At 41.9% G+C, this 20890-nt stretch overlaps 1 protein-coding gene across 1 annotated transcript in view; it reads right to left on the reverse strand.

Moving 5' to 3' along the window:
* The window catches only part of gbe1b (glucan (1,4-alpha-), branching enzyme 1b), a 107287-nt gene that overhangs the window by 34151 nt on the left and 52246 nt on the right, over nt 1-20890 (reverse strand). The window contains exons 11-12 of the mRNA XM_030108469.1: nt 14380-14490; nt 14128-14299 (exon numbers count right to left, since the gene is read on the reverse strand). Coding sequence (XP_029964329.1) covers nt 14128-14299; nt 14380-14490 — 283 coding nt within the window. The remainder of the gene's footprint in view (nt 1-14127; nt 14300-14379; nt 14491-20890) is intronic.

Here is a 20890-nt window from a genome sequence, read left to right on the forward strand (position 1 = left end):
ACCAGCAGTAAATGGATGCAACCAGCTCTATGAAGCTATTTTTTTTTTGTGGCGAATCTATAGAGAGCCGTGCAGAGACGGAGGATGCTTCGCCTGCATTAGATGACTGCTGTGATTAATTGTCTTGAATATTAAGATGACAGCGTGTACTTAAAGTTATGTGCACGATAGACTTCATCTCAAAGAAAAGCCAGCTTGGGTTTTAATAAACTAAATATTGCACGAATATCTCCCTAAAGGAACTTGTTTAAAGTCATTGTAGACACGACTCTTCATCACATTTTAACTTACTCGAGTCCCTTAAAAAGGATCTATGTTTTATTGAATACAGATGTCCGCTAAGCAAGTGCAACTGCATAAACTGACTTTAAGCCCCACTGTAAAATGCAACAGATACGGGAGAAGATATTTCTACATTTGACTGTATTTTACAAGGCTGATGACGCAAACACAAAATTGTGAGTGAGTACAATCTATGTTCTTTTTTTAAATAAAAAAATGGCTATATGCTGAGATTGGGGGAATTTTTGGCACCAATTGTGACACATTTTGCAAAAAAAAAAAGCAAAAAACAAAATTTCTCAAAACTTACACTCTGTGCCTCAACAAGGGAAAAGTTTGAGATTAAAACTGAAATGTTATCATGTTAATATTTCACCAGTTTGGCCCAGTCTAGACGAAATGGAGCTCGTGTTACTCTCTGAGTGCACGTTTCCTAACATCAGCATGTAGTTGCCCAACATACAAACTGCATTATTTTCACTGTTTCTGTCATTTCCGTGCAACGACAAACTTTTCTGAAACGAAAACACAAAAATGATTTGTTTTCACTTGAAATGACCGGGAGCAGACTGGGCCTTCAAAAAGCTACAGACAATAAAAGCGTGTGAGGATTCATATCAGCGTAGAGGTATGATGTTTGACAACTTGGGGGGGGTCACGGTCTTGACCTTTGACCGGGTTGAGATGAGACGACCCCCGACTGTTTCAGGCCACCAGCGCAGCAGGCACGTCTCCTCACAGGACGCTCTATCAGGTGACAGTTTCAGACTCTACGGTATTGATAGACCGTTTTTGCTGTACGACCTCTACACTCTGTCACCGCTGATGAATGATTTATAATGTTCGCGTGTATCAGGGTTTAAGGCAGAATTCATTCATTCATTCATTTTCTGCCGCTGGTCCCTTTCGGGGTCGCGGGTGGCTGGAGCCGATCCCAGCTGCTGTGGGCGAAGGCGGGGTACACCCTGGACAGGTCGCCAGTCTGTCGCAGGGCTGACATATAGAGACACACAACCATTCACTCACGCATTCATACCTAGGGGCAATTTTAGGGTGACCAATTAACCTACCATGCATGTTTTTGGACCGTGGGAGGAAGCCAGAGTACCCGGAGGGAACCCACACACACACGGGGAGAACATGCAAACTCCACACAGAAAGGCCCCAAGCCCCGGCCAGTATTTGAACCCAGGACCTTCTTGCTGTGAGGCAAGAGCGCTAACCACCGCGCCACCGTGCGGCCCTTTAAGGCAGAATGTGGAAGTTTATTCAAAAAAAAAAAAAAAAAAAGTTGGTAACAAGTTAACCTTCTCTGCCATGGATTTGATGAAGAATTACATCAGTGCCGTCCAACTTGCGAGCAGCCCCATCACGCCGAATAGGCTCATTCACAGAATTCCAAATGTGGAAGAGGCTGTGGGGAAGCGGTGTCGGAGCCCACAGAGTGTGACCTGTGGATTTTTTTTTTTTTGTCCTTGTATTCACAGAAAGAGGGTTTCGCGAACAAAATGATACGCAACTTGAAAAAGGCAGCTAAGAAAGGAAGGACTGTCAAGACTTCTTTCTGCAGAAAGAGCCTGACATTTACCTTCTGCAGGGAAAAAAAACAACAACAACAACATTCGTATTAAGATAAGCTTTCACTGTCAAACATCAATATGTGATGTTCACTGCATAATTCACTGTTTTGGATTAGCCCGGCGCGTCTCCGATATTTTCGAATTCCTCCATTTCCCAGAATGACTTTCAAAGCGCCCGGGGGAGACGGGCGCTCTGTGTTGCACGGTGTTGCGTACGCTGTGTGTAGGTGGTGGGAGTGAGACTTCACCGCACAAGCATTGTACACTTTTCGTGGAGAAGAAAAAGAGGGGGAAAATGGATCAATGCTGTGGCGTGCCATGCAGAGTTCAGACCGCAGAAAGACATCAAAGAGGCCGTTGTACTTCACGAACCCCCGACAACACGTCCACGACGGCTCGGGCTACAAACGCATTACACAGGTATTCAGCCGAGTGCCGTGTGTACCGGGGCCCGGTGCGTCTGGCCGTGCTGCAATTCCAGGCAAGTTGGAAGCGTGTGGCGGACTCTCATATGCAAAATTATTACTAAGGATTATATATTATTGAGGATTCTCAATAAAACATGATAGCCCAGCAAGCCGGGGCACAGACATCTCTGCAATCTACTTCTTAAAGGGGAGATTTTTTTTTGACAGACCCCTCGCATGACCCCGGGGACAGCGGTGTTGTCTGGGAAGTCGCTGCACCGTGTAGTCTTATCTGAACAACCGGTAAATGGATTGCTGTTGCTTGTACATCCATTCAGTGGCCTCTTGATAAAGCCTCGGTTAGAAATGCCGTGACTTCCTCAGGAGGGACGAATGCACCCAAATCGCCTGACTTTTTTTTTTTTTTTTTTTTGGTTTGCTTCCAGGAGGAACAGACATGAAGGACGTGTATAAATTTAAATGATAAAAATTCGGAACGTCTGCCATCATTGTAGGACCAGTGCAGTGCTGTGTGGAGCTTTCTTACATTCACATGAGAGAACCTTTGAAAACAGAGCAGTAGAATCACACAACCTTGGACACTCATTACACCGGCGGTCCAGAGTTCTGAACATACTTTGTACAAATTATTTTTTTTATGCGGTTACTTTTTAAAAAGTAGAGTAGTAACTTTGTTTGAATCCGTCTCACTCATCAGGGTCATATGAAGCTACATGCATTAGAGGGAGAAGATGCTCTGTAGCCTGTGTGTTAGCAGTATTTACACTGCTTCAGGTTTTTGTGTTACTTCAGGGTTAATTAAGAATTCCTCCTGTAAACAGGACTTCAATGAAATTGAAACACAAAAGCCACAAATACCTCGCAGAAGGACAGTAAATATAACTGTGCTATTAATCTCACATTAATCAGCTCCTTCTCAGTTAAATGGCAGAAATGGTGGTGGTATAAAAACACGGTAGCTTTTTAAAGCTGTATTCTCAACACATCTCATGAAAAATGAAGGCAGGCCGCAGTCTGAATTGTTGCTCACGACCGAACGTTTCTCTTTGTCTGAGGTTTTTCAAGAAGTAAGTAAACCACAAGGTCATTTCAGCCGGTCACAAAAAGAAATTCTTGTTTTGATTTTCCCCGTGTAGCACTCATAATGAAGAATAGAGCGTGAACAGTGTGCAATGAATGAGCTACCTGTCAGTCCATGTGACTTTATGTTTACAGCTCTGGGTTTGTTTGCAATAAGTCAGAGTGAACCTCCGATGGACCAGAACCCAACAGAAAAAAAAAAAACAAAACAAAAAAAAAACATCCTTTTTTTCACCTTTCGGTTCTGAATGAAACAAACACACTTCGGGTATGAACAGTTTTGAAATAAAGGAACAAAACAAAGCAGGGAAATATTTAAAGGAAGCAAAAAACTGAGCTCTAACATTTCAAGGTGGATTTCAGAGCAAGTTACCATATTTGATAACTTACTTGAAGTACCGGTTAATAATAAGAGAGGACTAAACAAAGCTTTAAACTTCCCATGTTTTGATAAAAGCACGGTTATGTTTCATCCCTTAGTCCCTTATACATCTGTTAATGATTGATGTTTTTATTATAAAATCTGATAAAATGTGAAAAACTGTTACACCACATTTAATCACGGAACCCATGAAGTGATAATAAACACAATGGATGTTCAGCATTGCATTGGTGGATATTAATACTAAATAAGACTAGTTTTTTAAGATTTTAAACTTGCTTGTAGACATTGTGGTAATTTGTTACTGTGGAGCAGTGGTTAACACTCTGATTAAAGTACTGGCTGGGCTTTTCTGAGTTTGCATGTTCTTATCAACTTTAAAGTTCATATTTGAATGTTATTAGTGCATCATTTTAATGGTCTGGTCCACTAAATTGGGATGTACATAGGCTCAGAAATAAAATGAGTTTGACACTCCTGGAATGAAGACTCCCAACAGTGGAAACAAGTATTGAAAGCCATGTAAAGGGTTAACTTGCGCCTTCACGTCTGTTTTCCTCCTTCATATTAATTGTGTGTTCCAGGGAGGGGAGGCTCATGCAAAATGCACACACGTATATGTCTGTGCATCCACAAACACACAGAGGTCAGCGGGAAAACGCGGTCTGTCAGCTCATCTCATCCCGAGACAGTCAGACGAGATGGAGGCCAGCGCTTTGATAAAAGTGCATAGAGGAGCAACACTTCATTACCAGAGGAAGAGCGCCGGCCTCTTCCTGCTATTTATCCTCACTTTCCCGGTGTTATTTATTTATAACGCGGAGCGGGGATGATTGGTTTCCTGAAGAAGTTGATTCAATAACCTGTGAAAAGGCTGCGACTTTTCTTTTGATTTCAGCTTTAAAGGAAAACATCGGACACACCTCCATTAAGTAATCATTTTCTTCTCCGCCGCGATAACGTGGCAAAGTTCCTCCCAGAAGCTTGCATTAATCACCGTGATAATCACCTTCCTCTGCCTCCTCGCGGCTGAAATAAACCAGATAGCACTTTCTGTTGGAGAGTGAGATATGATGGATTCTCCTTTTCATCCGCACATAAATAAAACCATCATAATACATCAGGGCTCCTATTATCTGACATGAGATACGGCGAGGAGACGCTATTATAAAGAAGAATTACTGACAATCATTAAAGCATAATTCCAACTTTTTACAACTTCTGACACACACCTACACACACATTCAGCACTTGATATGCAGTACCTGGATATGCATTAGCTTTAGTTGACACTAGTTTTGAAAATGATATATATATATTATAACATATATTTATATATTATATTTGTTATATTATTTATTATACATTTATATCTAAAACATATTTCTTCTGATTTATTTTGCACAATGGACGACATTTTTTTGAACTAACTTACAACAATACTGTAAATACCCGAATGCATTAAAAAAAAAAAAATCATGAAAACAAAAAAGTTGGTCAAACTTTATTATTTCTGGCCTCTTACCATATTGACTCTTTTTTTAAAATCAGGTATTACTGACAATGACTGCCATCCTGTTAGTGCAACAGTCAAAATGTTTAAAATAGCTGAATTCCTAGTTTTGAGATAATCTTACAAGTTGTACCTTCAACTGTAACTCTGAGGTTTTTTCACCTGAGCAAAGAAAAGGTGGAAATGTGTCAAAACGCTTGATGTTTAACGCTAATGATTTAATATATGGTAGACCCAATAACGATATGATTAATGGCGTTGGGCTGTGTTTACACGAGGTTATGTCAGACAGCTTTCCAGCGGGTACGTCCCATTACTCCTCTACACTGGCCTGCATCAGATAAGGGCCTGACAGTGACACAGTCCCCTCAGTAATTAGCAGCATGAGAAGGAGCCAAGGATCAATGTGTTTTCCATTGGCGGGATTCTGGCAAAGGAAGATCAATGAGGGAATCTGCGGGGATGGAAAAGGTGAGAGTCACAGAAGGTTTTAGATGCAAAAAAGAGAAGAGGAAAAAAAAAATCTGCAGACATGATGTAATGATTGTTTTCACTAGCTAGATTGATTTCTCTTGTTTTGTCACTGTGTTAATGCACACTCAGACTCCCAGTTTGCACCTTGAATGAGCGCTACTGGTCCAAGAGCAGAGGTGGGATTGGCACGTTCACCCAAAACCGCAAGCCTGAGAGCCCAGCAGGATTATGTATTTGAAATGTATGAGGAGAGAGCACCGGTTTCAATTCATTGTCCAAGGCTGCAGAATAATAGTTGCCTGTTGCGTTGTGGCTCTGGCTGAATGCGAAGCGGCGGGAGAAGTTTTTAGCTCAATAATTTAGACTGTAAATCTGCAAGGTTATCTTAAGTCTCTGTGAGCCCTGAAAGTCAGGAAGTGCGAGCACTTCCATTTTGTCCCTGCTGATATAATGATAAAACCACTGAGGCGTTTCATTACTGCCACGCCACTTGGCGCTTTAATGTCATTGACGCTCCAACATCCTTTACAGTATCCATCTCTCAGCACCTCAAATGTGGATGCTCCCTTTGTCCTCTTGCTGTGCGGTGTTTGCTATTGGCCATGAGTAAATAAATGGGTTTTTCTAGGCGAGGCACTTCAAATTGATTTGCTTGCTCAAACAATTTGCTCTTGCTCAGCACTGGCTAAATGACTCTGCCATCATTGATCTATTGACACGGCATGTCATCTCAGATTTACTTGATTTTTTTTTTGTGGGTTTTATTTTTTTCATCTGCGGCATTTGCCTAATGCTCGACTAATGGCCTGAACTCGGGAAAGTTCTCTGTGATGAACTTCAATGGGGCATGTCGCTCGCAGATGTAGAAACTTTCTTGCAGTTCTTCAAAATTGTGTCCTTCAAAGGGAATCTTGTGCGGCTGCTCTCACAAGAAGTTTGCAGAATTACTGAAATTAGTCAGACAGCTGCTCTTAAATATTTCCGTCTCTCCATTCTGAACACAGGTTTTCTTTTTATAACTTTCTTTCAGGGTGTACAAAACAGCTTTTCTTTATTGTCTGAGTAACCCTGCAAAGTCAGAATTCAGGGAGATGAACAGACTTATTCATCTTGAAGAGGGAGATTTTGTGTTCCTTTATGAAATTAACACTTGACGAGCTGAAAAAGTGTGTTTCAGCTGCTCCTTTCCCATCAACACAGCAGATATTGTTATCCAGGTTTCCTTTGACGTTTGTTTGACACTGAATGCTTCTCCCAAGGCAATCTGAGCAGTTAACCCACCTTCCTCTCCTCAGCTCCGATCCAAAAACAAACCTGTTCTCAGACCAGATTCAATACATAATAAGAATACGAAGGTTCAGTGGGGGAGTCATGCTGCGACATGCGAGAGGATATGAAAAGTACCTGCAAGTGAAATAGGTGATAGAAAGATTTCCTGTCTGGACTGTGGCAAACTGCATTAGCCAGATATATTATCTTTGATCTGTGGATTAAAACCGGCTCGCTGCCAGCAGGATGAGAAGGAAGAGGACCATTCAATAGGGGGATTTTACAGCGCTGTATAAGGCAGATTCCTACTGAAGAAAAGAATTTATACACACAGGTTTCAAAGTGAATCAAAATGCAAACACTATATCTTATTATCTATCAATTCAAACTTCATAGGCCACTCATACATAAATGTGAATATATAGTGTCTTAACCTGTACACTGGTAGACAGTCATGTCCTGCAAAAAAAAAAAAAAAGAAAAAGAAAAGAAAAAGAAAATTATTTTTCAGTATATATAAACTCATTTTGTAATTCTCATTATGTTATATTGGTTCATTTGAAAGTAACAGGAAGAAATTAGAACAAAGGATCACTAACCTGATAAAGGGGTTATTAAGCAGCTTTTAAATTTAGCCAGTTCTAGTACAGGAGTTTTAATGAGTGACAGGATGAGTCGTCCATTAGAGGGCTTGGACCAAAACTGTTTACTGTTTAGTACAGAACAATATACAAAATATTTTTACTCATCTTATCTAATCTGCTTTATTAAACATATGACAATGAAACATTGGGATAATTTCTGGTTTCTAACGTTTTTAATATAGAAGCTTTAAAACTGGCATTACTTAAATGAAAAAAAAAAGATTGTGATTAAAACCAAGATTGACCAATATAATTTTTGTTTTTTTGTTTTTTGGCCATATCACCAACAACGAGCCAGGCCTATACACACTGTATGTGCTGCAGGCGAAGAAGGAATAAAGTAAATTATATTACGTGCGGACTTTCCACGAGATAGCGGTTCCTCCGAAATTGAAGAGATTTCCCGGCGCCTGCCTGCTGAGGTACAGTACTACGTTCAGGAGAAATGGGACAAACAAGACAAGGAACCAGAAAACATAATGCCTCTGGCCAACAGCTGTCGCCAGCGCGGAGGCATAATTATGGACACTGTTGATTCTGTCATTCCCGTCTTTGTGGGAGAACAGCTACTTCTCGCCGCCAAGTGACAGAACTGGACTCAAGACGGTGACAAGAAAAACACATCCATTAAACCTACCACAGAGCCGGAAGAAAAGAAGAGCAAACTCTTGGGTTTAATACACCGGCATAATTATAAACGGAGCATATAAAACAAGACCATTTCTCACAAAGGGGTTACAACATTCCTCTTGAACTTTTGATGCCTGTTAAAACAGGGTCGGAGTAACCTCAGCATGACATTTAAAATAATGAAAAAAAAAAAAAAAAAAAAAGGAAAAGAGGACGGCGTTAAGACAGGTGTGGCACCGGGAGACATTACTAACGATGCGTGACCATTACACGGACCATCCCTGGGCCATTGGTATGCTGGGTGCTGGTCTCTAATCCGAGGGCTTCACCACACATCCAAATGTGAATAATTCAACAAGCCCTTGAGGTGGAGAGGGACAACTTTCCATAAGACCAACTGACTGAATCCACGTGAAAGAGGTTTGCTGGACACACTGCGTTACAGACGGCTGCAGAATCTATTCAGCCTTTTTTTTTCCCCATTATATTGACTGTTGGCTATGATTTTTATTCTGTTATGACTTTGGAGTGTTTATCTGTAGAGAGAGGTTTTTATCGATATTTCCCTTAAAAATGTGAAATTCTGAAAGCTGGATGGAGCAACAAGGCCGTTCTCACATGTTTTCCTCATGACAATGCGGGTGTTTCCAAGGTAATCAAAGTTAACCTGCTAGGTTAAATACAGATTCTTTACGGTATGAAAATGTGCATGATATTCCATGAAGTGGCACGGTGGAGCAGTGGTTAGCACTGAACATCCCGGTCTGAACCTACTGATGGAGACACACTGGCTGCGCTGGCTTCTCTTGGTCCGGGACGTCAAACACATAGTTCAGAGGTCACAAACCTTTTGAACCAGGAACCTTAAAGCTGATGCTGATCAGAGAAATACCTGATCACTTGTTCTTGAAAAAAAAAAATGCTTCAGTTGAGCCACGTTTCTAGGAACACAGACTGCAAATGGTTCTGTTAAAATGACTTCACAGTATCTGAGCAACAAGGTCTGGGCTCTGACTGAAGTTTCCTTTGTCTGAAGTTTGACTAGATTCACTGTTTATGGTCCATGCTCCGCCCGCTGCAGCATCCACTCTCTACTGAGGCAGGCTCAACTTATTTAAACACAACCAAAAAAAACACAATCGGTGTTGAAACAAACAGTGGTATCTTTGTTGCCTGAATGTAAAACACAGATTGAAGTGTGGATGCAAACCCGGGTCCCTGGTGTGCTTGTCGAGTGCTTCGTGCGCCTGCTTTCCATGCCAGCTCTGACTCCTGCCAACTCCAGTGCAGTTCAGGAATGTAGCATGTCATTCATTTAGAGAGAGAGAAACAAAAAAAACGCCTCTGAACATAATCCAGCCACTGTGTTGCATCTACAGAGAAGTGAGAAAACAATTCAAATGGAACTTTTTAGAGACGAGGTTAGAATGGCACACCCACAAAGTAAGCGGCTCCAGCGAATCTCTGAAGCTTGTAACTTTAGATTAGATGCGTTTTTTTTGTTACCTTAGTTTTCACATCAGGCTTCTGCTGGGGAATCGTCCAAGCTTCTATCGTGCACGTCCATTTATAGATCTGACTGGACTGACGAATGAAGGGGCTATTTGAGGCAACTCTCTGACCCTCTCCAGTTTCACGCAAATCAACAGTTCTTGATAAGAAGCCTCCTGAGATTTGCTTTCACTTCAGAGGTAAAGTTCAAACCGGCATTTTTTTCTTTGGTTCATTTCTCAAACTACACTGCAAAACAATAGAGGATTTGAAGGGATATAGAACCATAAAACATGTGAAGTGATTAAATGGTGCTTTAAATGTAGAAAAACATGCTGCACTGTTTTTGCTATTAAATATACTTAAAGAAGCATTAGATTACGTGCTTTACTCCAGCCCAGTGGTTTCTAACATGCACTCTGGATTCCCCCTTTGGGTGGGGCAGCAGAGATTACGGAGTCTCTGTTTTCTTTGAAGTTTTCAAAATTAAACTCGGACAGGTCAAATCTAACCACAAACACACACTTTTCAAGTATCTGGTGCTGATCTGAGAGGCTCTGACAGCTCTGGAGATGTCTGTATTTGATTTGCACTTGGTAAAGAAGACACTTTCTGAAAGGCAGAGCAGATATAAAAACAGTTCCTTCTTCAGTTTGTCAGTGGGACTAGGAATCCCCACCAGTTTGAGTTAACTGTCAGGTTTTAGGAAAATCAGATATTGGAAAGGGGGTCCTCAATGTTTTTGTCATTAAATCTAGGGGTGGTTTCAGGAAAGAAGAAGAGAGAAAGAAAGAAAAAAAGAAAAAAAAACCTGTTGTTCGGTGGTTTCCAACTTGGATTTCAGGAGCCTTTGGTATCACAGCAGAGAACACAGGAGAAGTACAAGGATTAGTTTGTTCTAATGAATTCAAAATTAGATTTGCATATGGTGGAAAAACAAACAAGAAATAAAAAAAAAATAATAATAACAATAACTGGACTCCACTTTGCAAAATGAAGACAACACTGCTTAATGTGTGTATTTTGAAGCTTCCTGGTTTTGCATGCTGGTCGATTCAGGCCTGTTTACCAGCGTTTCACACCAATATAATGTTCTGGCAAATCAGGCATCAGATTGAGGGTCTGAAGCTATTCTTAGAAGCAAGCAATGGGCTTCAGTAGGGGGGAAAAAAAAAGGTTGAGAATGACTGCCCTAGAGCCACGCACAGCTTGTAGCATCAAATCTAGTGTGCGAGGCTGACTTAATGAAATCATTGTCAAATCGACTTTTAAATTATTGTTTCCCCCTCATCAACTCTTGATGATTCTGAAGTTGCACTGATTGGTGCCACCGAAAAAAAAAAAAAAAAAAGAAAAACTCATGCAAGAGAAAGCACCAAGGGCACAGCAGAGAGCGCCTTGGCGCTATACTTTAGCCGGAGAATCAGATATAATTATTCTAAACTGTCCTTCAGCTGCCCACATGGGGTCAATTCTCTGACATCCTAATCATTATGAACTGCCCCGTTATGATTGTCCGTAGAGAACAGCTGTTTTGATTGTGCTCCTTCTCCCTCCACATCTCTCCACTTAGCGAGAAATTCACAGGGTGTTTTGTTCTCCTTCCTCAAGTAACACTGGTAATTGCAGTGAATGCGGCGTGATAATGAATCCAAAGAGACAGCCCGCTTGTTGTCGAAACATTTTGATTGTTGGCACAGAGAACGCAACCAGAGCACCGAAGTCACAAGGTGGAGCTAAAACGCTGTGGCTCGGGAGCACAGGACGTATTTACATTAAGGCGGTGAAAGGGAAAGTCAATGAAACACATTCCCTTTCCACCAAGGTCAGCCTCCACCATCATTAATTATCACTTTATTATCATTACCAGCAGGCTGTGCACCAGCTCCGACCAGCAGCTGAAAATGAGGAGCATCTCAGCAGCAACTGAGAATTGGATCCAATCGAGAGAAGAAGAAGAAGAAGAAAAAAATGAAATCTGATCTCAGACAGCCTTTGTCCTGATCCACCATCAGCTCTAGAAAGCCATGTCAACCTCATTTCAAAAGGTTCCTTTGATGCTTATCATCAAGTCTTGACTCGCTGGTATCTAGTAACTCCACAGACACGTTGCTTGAAAGAAAAAAAGATTTTACCCAAGGCAGAAAATAAGTCACAAACTACTTCAAGCACTTAAGTCTTTATGAATTTGCATATGTTTATGACTGAAAAGGTAAAATCTGTTTTTCAATCTTACCCTGAAGCTAAAAAATACAAAAATAAGTGAAACCATAGCTAAAAAGATAGCGCCTGGAACAGCATGCGAATAGCCTTATCAATTAAATATTTATCCTGGAGCCTGTTTGTGCTTGTTGACTGCGCAAGACTTGAACGGACAGGAGAATAAATGCGTATTTATATCTGAGGAGCGAACACTTAGGGATTGTTGTGTCCGCCTGAGGGAAGCGGTTCAAATTCAGGTGGAATACAGTACATGAGAGAGATCTGAAATCATTCCCCTTCACCGCTTTAATAAAAAATGAAGCAAACAGAGGTGCAGCCTCACAATCGTGACCTTGATTACCTTGTGAGTGTTCAGCATTTCAATGTCACCACATCCACACAGATGTGTGGCGGGATTGCATTGAATCAAAGTCTGAGCAAATGGCAAAAGGTTAAATAGTCAGATTTGTGTGGAGGAATGTGACATGATGCACAATGTGAGAAGTGAATAAGCATCACAGGCTTTTCAAGCAAAACATGGACGCTTTTTAATGGAATATGGGAAAAATTGTGACGTTGATTCTTTTGTAAATGTAAAGAGATATTGAACCCATTGATGATTTGACCAGTGGGTCAGACATCGGGTTTAATTAATTCACAATGACAGAAGGAACACATTTTGGCATTGGGTCAAAATACGAAGAAAAAAAACATGGAAAAATATGCGAATCTTGCAATGCTGCGTTCACTGAGGGCAATATTTACTGGCGTTTTCACTTTAAATACATCACACACTGATCTCCACCTCTGTTAAAGATGAAGTCGACCTGTCACTGTTGGCCTGAGGCTGACACCAAAGCCACCGTCTAACCTTAAAGGTGAGAAACAAACAGATGAAAAAAATAAAGCCCTCCACCCTGCACTCATCACACCTTCAGGTCTATATAAGGGTTCAGAATCTGGTAACAATGACAAAAACATTTCTCAGGAACTGAGACTTGCAACTTGTTTGAGGCTCACGCATTTACAATCTGCTGACACCCTTGCAGTGTGTGAAGCCGTCATGGCTGGATTTAAATAGCGTTCCGTTGCAGTCGGAAGAGAGGTTGTGGATGTCTTTGAGTCTGGCGAGGAATTTAAAGAGATATCCCAATACTTGAAGTCAATCATTGCCTAATGGACTGCCAATTTGACTAACATGCCCAGAAATTTCCACCCAAGAGCATTGTGTTTGATGCAAAAACAAGAATCCAACAACTCCAAAACTTTTAATACGTGGCCTGGGGGTAACTCTTGAAACTGTTGGCGTCTACAAACACAAAGATATTGCAAAAATTTCAGTTGTATGAACGGCATACCTACTTCTTAATGAGGACTTTATAGACAAATCAAAGACAGAGATGCTGGGCCATGATAAGACTCGACATGGGCAGAGGAAAGACCTCACACCAACTGTGAAGTTTGGCGCTTGTAGAAACCTCGTGGTTTGCTGCTGCTCGACTGCCTGAGGGTCTGGGAAAGCTTGATATCTTTAATTCAGCCATGAATTTTGCATGGATTAAAAAAAAAAAGGGAAAAAAAGGAAAAAACTTAAGAGAATATAAAGCCATCTGTCCAAAAGTTTGATATCAACCAAAATGGGATGTTTTAACTGGATAATGATCCAGAGAATCTTAAAAAGAAAAGTCCACCACATGGCCTAAAAGGACGAAATAGAGTGGTAAAGATGCAGCCAAGACAAAGTAAGTGGAATGTTCCTCCTATTGGAACACTGTGAGGAAAGACAGAAAAGGCAGAGCACGCATGAGAAAAGACCTAACCTCCTGCAAATGATGTGATTTCTAATGCGCGAGTGGGTGTAAATTTGCTCAATAATTGGTGATACATCACCTGCAACACCTACAGGAAGTTGGCTACGGAAGTCTTCTGAGACCGAGAGCTCTTACTTTATCCAATACAGGAAGGTAACGTCTGGTAATTGACATATTCATTCAATATCCTTTAGAAAAACTCTTGTTTCTTGTGCTTCTATTCAGCTGCGTTGCTTACATGACCTAGCACTGTTTGAAAGAGTATCAAATGTTCGATCGATCCCATTTTCATATAACTGCGCGTGCAACCGGACCCTTGATGCGGTATCACGTGGACTCACCTATAAAGTTGAGGTAGCCTTCTCCGCCCAGGCCGTGCGTGAGGAGGCGGATCATCTTATGCAGCTGGATGCCGCGGTCGATAACGGGGCTCATAGGAATCAGGGAGCTCATGTTGGAGTACATCTCCTTGTCCATGAGCCAGAAGGCCAGAGTCTTATCACCAACCAGAGCCTGAGAAGGAAGGAAGGTTATGTTTCATTATTCATCCAGGAGAAGAGAAAGAAAGAGACTGTAAATAAGACGGCGCCCACCTGATCGTGACTCTCTGCATAGGCTATGCACTTCTCTCCATACCGTCTGTTGGTCAGCGTGAAGACGATATTGCCCATGTCCCAGTCCTCATCTTTGAACTCCTTCAGGATCTAAACAGTGACAGAGAGGGGTTATTGAAAAAGAGGCATGATATATGTGCAACAGAGAGATCTATTCAGGCTCTGACGGATGCCTAAAGCTCAGTATTTCAGTTCTGGCAGGCTTTCTACCTTTCTTAAGTTTTCTCTGGGTTACACTTCTTTCTCAGATCAATCTCTGTTTTGACATCCCTATATCCGTGCTGTGAGTTATGTCTACCTTTGAATGGTGGTAATGGACTTTTTAATAACTTCACTATACAGCCCATGGGTAGTAAGGCATCAGCTCTCCCCACCTGAGATGGGCAAGGTCAGAGCCTCTCATCCAAACGGAGGGATTCAACAATAAATCCAGCCGTGGAATCAATGCCCCTCCGCCGGCCTGCCTACATGCACACTTCCTGCCAAAGGAGTCATTTTCAGAGGTCAGGAGGAAACAGGGGGTCACCAAAATGTGCATCCAAAGCACATCTTCCCACACACAGTGCTGCTGCACACAGAGCGGCACAAAACTGGCGTTAATCACTCAGAGCTGCACAAACGAATCCTAGCAGAGGGCAGAGTGAAAAATATCCATATGTTGTGCAGTGGGCACAGAGCAGATTTAATAAACCAGAAAGCTGAAAGAGAGCCACAGTATCAATATCGGTTCAAAACGGGGAAAAAGGAGAATTGATGCCCTCCAAGAACCCTTGGCAATAGACATGCAGCCTGTCTGACTGGTGGGGGAGTTGGCAAACCCATTTCAGTGACAGGCTGAAGTCTGCTCGGTGGAATTGGCCGTGACAGCTGATTGACATGTCAGGAAACCTTTATATTACTCTACAGAGCCATAATCCTTCGAGTAAAGAGAGTAAATTGTGCCGATCAATATGTCTGAGATGAACTGGCTGTTTCACCTAAATAGAGGCTATCCGGCGCTATACATCTCCATCTGTTCACATCCCCACTCCTTCACCTCAGCCCTGTGTGGCCACATTAGTCAAATCCAAACCTGCAGCGGGGCGTTTCTCATGCACATGAAGCTCCTCCTGACCCAAAGGTGCTTCCTCACATCCACGCGTTATTATATAGATCCTGATCACAATCCAGTTGTTCCTGTTGAGGCTCTGATGGGGAAGCTTGAAAAGCTTGAAAGAGAACTGACTTGACACATTTCAGCATAACTCATGAAAAAACAAAACAAAAAAAACATCCTCACAAACTGCAGCTCAGGTCGGGAAATTAGCTTGAATCAATACACATTCAGTCCCATTTGAAAAGAGTTCCTGTGCTAAAAAACACTCAGATTCATCAGCGAAACACTAAGCCCCTTTAATCTGTACTCTCATTTATCAGAGCATGTTTTATTATACTGTTCTTCACCGTTACGTTTACACATATCTTTAGGTTCTATATTGTCTTGTCGTTGTAACATACCTCATACCTTGATCAGATCTTCTTCAAAAAAGACAAAATACTGATATCCAACCATTAAAGCTAACATATTTCTTTAGCAATAAATATTATCATCAAAACATTGATCATTCAAATAAAATCTTGTGTCAATTCACTACTGATTTCAAACAAGTAGATTTATTTATTCGTGCAATTTCAATTTGGAATATTTATTAATCTAGAACAATAAATATTCAAAATTGAAAATGTATGAATAAAGCATTACATTAAGCATTATTTCAAGTATTTAATTGTTCCTGGATGATAGTGACTGATTTAATGAATATGTTAGAGAATATTAAAGACAATGGCGTTTATCCTCGGTAACCCACTAAGAAATAATTACACACTTAAGCAAAAGTAGCATATTGTTTAAAATAAGGCAGTTATTAATTGTATGTGTGACCATCCAGCTTTATATATCAAACTTTACATTTTTATGATGCCACTAATCAACACTATGATTCTTAAGCACTATGAGCCTTAAAAAAAAACAACCTAATGAATTACCAAGTCTATGAAGAAGCACATGAATACAAATTATTCTCGGATAATAAATTAACTTTTCTGATAATCAAGGCGCACTTTTCAAGTCACATCTGAATGTAAAGTATGCGATTAGGGGGGAATAGGCTGGTGGCACTGTGTACGGTGTGACAATATAAAGATAAATTACACTATAACGCCAAGTTTAAAAATGAATACCACTCCCCCAGCTAAATCTGGAAAGCAACACAGGCTGGAAATAAATAAATCCTCCACAGACGGCGTTCTTTTTTCATCACCGGCTCCAATATAAAAGCTAAACAACTTGAGCCTTGCAGGATATACCCCAGAGATCATCCTGGTTTCCTGCACATCCGCATACAATCAGACATTTTACACTTCCTTATGAATCATTACAATTCAATTCAACCACAAAAGTGGTCTGGGAGCAATTAATCTGGGAGTGGGACTGTCGGAGCGGAGACAGGAGTGAATGGGTTGACGACTCCTCTACCACCGGCTCACCCACATCAGCCCCGACCAGCCGAGCTTCCTGGCACCGCTGACACTCCACTTCATCAATGATAATGAGCAGTGCACAAATCTTACTTTACAAGCCTGCTGTCAGGAGCCAACCAGAGTGCCCAGATTAATTAGGCAGAGCCAGAAATAAAATTAAAAAAAAGAAGAAGAAGAAAAAAAAAAAATCTTGCAGTGCAGGATGAGGTCATCTGGCTGCCACCGCCGGGCTGCTGTGACGGATTCAACAGAATCTCTGCTACCATCAGGTGGAGGGGGCACTTTGTGAACTCCATTTTTTTTTCTTTGGTTATTTCATTTACAGTCTCACTTCAAGGGTTTTGATTTCATGGCTAAATGCTAAAACACGATTCTGAAAAATAGCTTAAAAAGGCAATATAGCTGAGAAGAAAAGATACTTGAGATGTCTAAAAAAAACACTCAAAAGCAGCTAAAATAAATATAAATGCAAAAAAAAGCATAACATTTTAAAACAGCTAAGAGGGAAAAAAGATAAAGCACGTGAAATTGTTTGAAGTACTCTAAAAGTTCAACTAAAATGTAAAAAAAACAAAAACAAAAAGCAGATAAAATTCCTTAAAAAAAACAGCTAAAATTGATTAAAAAAGTCAAACCAGATAAAGTAGATGAAATGGTCAAAACAACTTAAAATCAATCAATAATATAGCAAAAATCCTAAAATGGAAAAATGGCTTTAAGGAGTTAAAATCACAAACAGCAAAAACAACAACCATGATTTAAGATGGGTTAAAGCCAGGAAATGGGTAAAATGTTACTGATTGGCTTTTTTGAGAAATATTAGCAATGCCAGCAAATACCTAAAAAGACTGAAAATAGCCAAAGCAGCTAAAGCTAAAAAGGTAAAAACAGCTAAAGCCTTTTAAGAGTAAAAACAAATAGAAACTGGTGAAACGTCTTCAGTGACTAATTTATATATTACACAAAACAGCTAAAATGTCAAAAATGAAAAAACTTCCAAAGATTCTAAAACTCAAAATAAAAGTGATCCGAACACGTTAAATTGGTAACAAAGCTAAAGTATGTATGTAAATCAATCAATATGCACAAAGCCATCAAAATGGGGAACGAAAGCTACAACTTAACTACAAAAAAAGACCGGAATTTCTGTATTTGCTGAACTGTATTTGATGTAAAGTGGAGGAAAAAGGGACCGAAGTCTGGTTTAACAGAAACCTGTTGTTAATCTGAGGCTGACCCGAGCGTCCTCCATCTCCTCCAAACACATCTCCGTTCTCATGTATTCATACTTAGGGAAATTAATGAACTCTGCTCTGACGTAAACGTCTCTTCTCAGCTTGTTAGCTCACCTCACAATTTTGTGCCAAAGAAATCGTGCACCGCTAGTTAACACCGCGGAAGGGTGGCCTCAGAGAGCAATTAGCTCTCCATAATAAAAGAGGACAAAAGAGAGAACCTGAAGGGGGTGGGCGGAGGGCAACACCAGCCGAGGGGTCAGGGAGTGCGCTCGCCGTTTACAGCCGCGTGACGGAGCCGCCGACGTGTTTACGTAAACAAGACCGACTCCACCGCCGCTCGCCGGCAGCATGAATTTTATTAAGCCGTGTTAATTGAAAGTGTTTCTGGCGTGATGGACAGAGCAAAGTACGCCGACTAGAAATGGATTTTTTTTCCCCCCGCTGAAACTAATATGGCGAGAGCCGCGCCGGCTGATACTTTCCATTCAATTAAAATAAATGGAGGAACAGAAACAAAAATTGGGACAATTGACTCGGAGGTCGTTCGAGTTGAACCGCCGACGGAAGCGGAGGGGATGCCGAAGAACTCTGCGCACCACCTCCTTTCATCCGAGCCCTTCACCTCCGCCTCCGCCTCTAATTGTTTCAATTACATCTCAATCTATTGTAGCTTGAGGGAAGGGTGCTTGTTAAATTAGAGGGCTTTTTGTAACATTATCCATTAGGAGTGACAGCATTTTATGGTCATAATCTGATGGAATCATCCAAACTTGTGCCGTGCGCCTTATCTGGCCCTCTCATTAGGATATCTTAATTTTTCACAGTCTGTTGGTCCTCACAGCCTTCTGCAGCCAGTAAATGAGTCATATCAATCAGTCATGCTGAGGACGAAGCTCAGCGTGGGGCTGGAGCCGAGAAACAGAAAATTCATTCGCGCACACATGTGAATCTATAAATAAGCTCGCAGCTCCGAGGCTCGGGGTCTTTGTCTCGCTCTCCTTCTGTTTCTTCCTGCCCGTCTGTCTCTCCCTCGCCGTCTATCTTTCCCGAACGCCTGCCCTCCCCGTTCCACGCCTGCTCCGCAACCGCACACCTCACTGGAGGCTCCACTTCAGTCCATTCAAATCCCTCCCTAATTGACACTCTGTGAGAAGAGGCAAGGCTAGCCCTGAGTGCACTTCACTGACTATACCCAGGCATGTTCATGTGAACGCTCCCCTGCACAGAAATACAAGAATTTCAGTGCTCACTTGCTCTCCTCCGGCTTGATGATTCACGTAGCTGCAAGTCTCCCGGGGGAGGCAACAAATTTAATTGAAAAAAATAAATAAATATATAACGAAACCAGAGGACGCGTCTCGACAAATACTGCGCCGCGCGTCATGTTGTTTGGGGAAGTAAAAGCAGCAACAGCGTCTCCCGAGGATAATCCCGTGAAACCTCTGCCGCGCGGCGAGAGCGAGTACGGCGAAGAAGGTCAAGTCTGGGACTCGCTCGCTCTTCCTCCTCCTTCCTCCATCCTCACTTTTGGGCAAAACCCACCGCTGTGAGAGACAGACTTGATTAACGATGCATTGACTTCCCCCATCGAGAAACACAAGAAACCGTGGCGCGTGGAGGATGCACGCGGCGCCGAGGTCACACACCCTGCCTTGCTGCCTCCGCCGAAATATGAGTAAATAGAAGTTTCGGGCTCGGCTAGAGGAGGAAATAAAAAAAAAAAAAAGGCGCAGCTTTGCATGCATCTTACAACAAACGACTCTTTAGGTATTCTGCAGACGGCTTAAAAAGCCGGGGAAAGGGGGCCTCGACTTGCTTTAAACATGCACACATGCACACGAGAAGACAGGGCGCAACACAAATCAGGCACATCCACCCACCAGGAAACAGACACGCACGTCCCCGGAGATAACCTCCCGCCTGCCGGCGCCCGTACAAATGCATTTTTCTAAAGTAATATTTGCCGATTTCATAAAAACACTGTCATATCCTGACAGTAAATGGGGGGGGGCTGCTTTTATTAATGCTAGCCTTGGGAAAACAAGCAGTGAAATAAATTATGAGTTATGTCCTGATCCCCGGTGTTTCCAGCCTCGCCAGGTCGTCCTGCAGAGGGGGCATATGCTGCATGAAAAATGCCTTTGGGGAACAGGTATGTTTCTGTCAGCGCAGACAGGGAGGGCGGGGGGGGGAGGGACTTTTCCATAAATGCATAGAAAACTACTTCTTTTTTTAATGCATGTACTTTGACTGTGCTGCTCAGATTCAATATTACACAGTCACACACTTCTACACACGATGGCTGAGCAGTTATAAACAATGTTTTCCCATTGTGGGCCATTAAGTACTTTCACAGTGGCAGTTTGGGCTGAAGTGCTGAGCTAAAGGGTGCTTCAGCAGTTGTTTTGGAAGAACGGAGAATATTTTGGGGTCCAGGATTTCTCTCCGGTCTGCGGCGGCGGCAGCCAGCGGGTTCCGTTATCATCTCCACCCAGAGTGTTACATGATAAAAACAGGATTCTATTAGAGTGCCGATATCGAATTATAAAAGTGTCTGTTTTGGTTATTTCAGGAACATTAAAGTGGGCGTTTGTCTGATGAGACGCAGCTTAATGAAACTGTAAATCCTGATAACCATCAGCTATGCCTGCTGCAACCCGTCAGTCGCTCAGCGCAGACGTCCCTGCGACGCCTTTGTCTGAGTGTGGCATAAGCTACCTTTTATCTGGAGG

The sequence above is a fragment of the Salarias fasciatus genome, chromosome 14, assembly GCF_902148845.1.
Source record: "Salarias fasciatus chromosome 14, fSalaFa1.1, whole genome shotgun sequence".
Lineage (NCBI taxonomy): Eukaryota > Metazoa > Chordata > Actinopteri > Blenniiformes > Blenniidae > Salarias > Salarias fasciatus.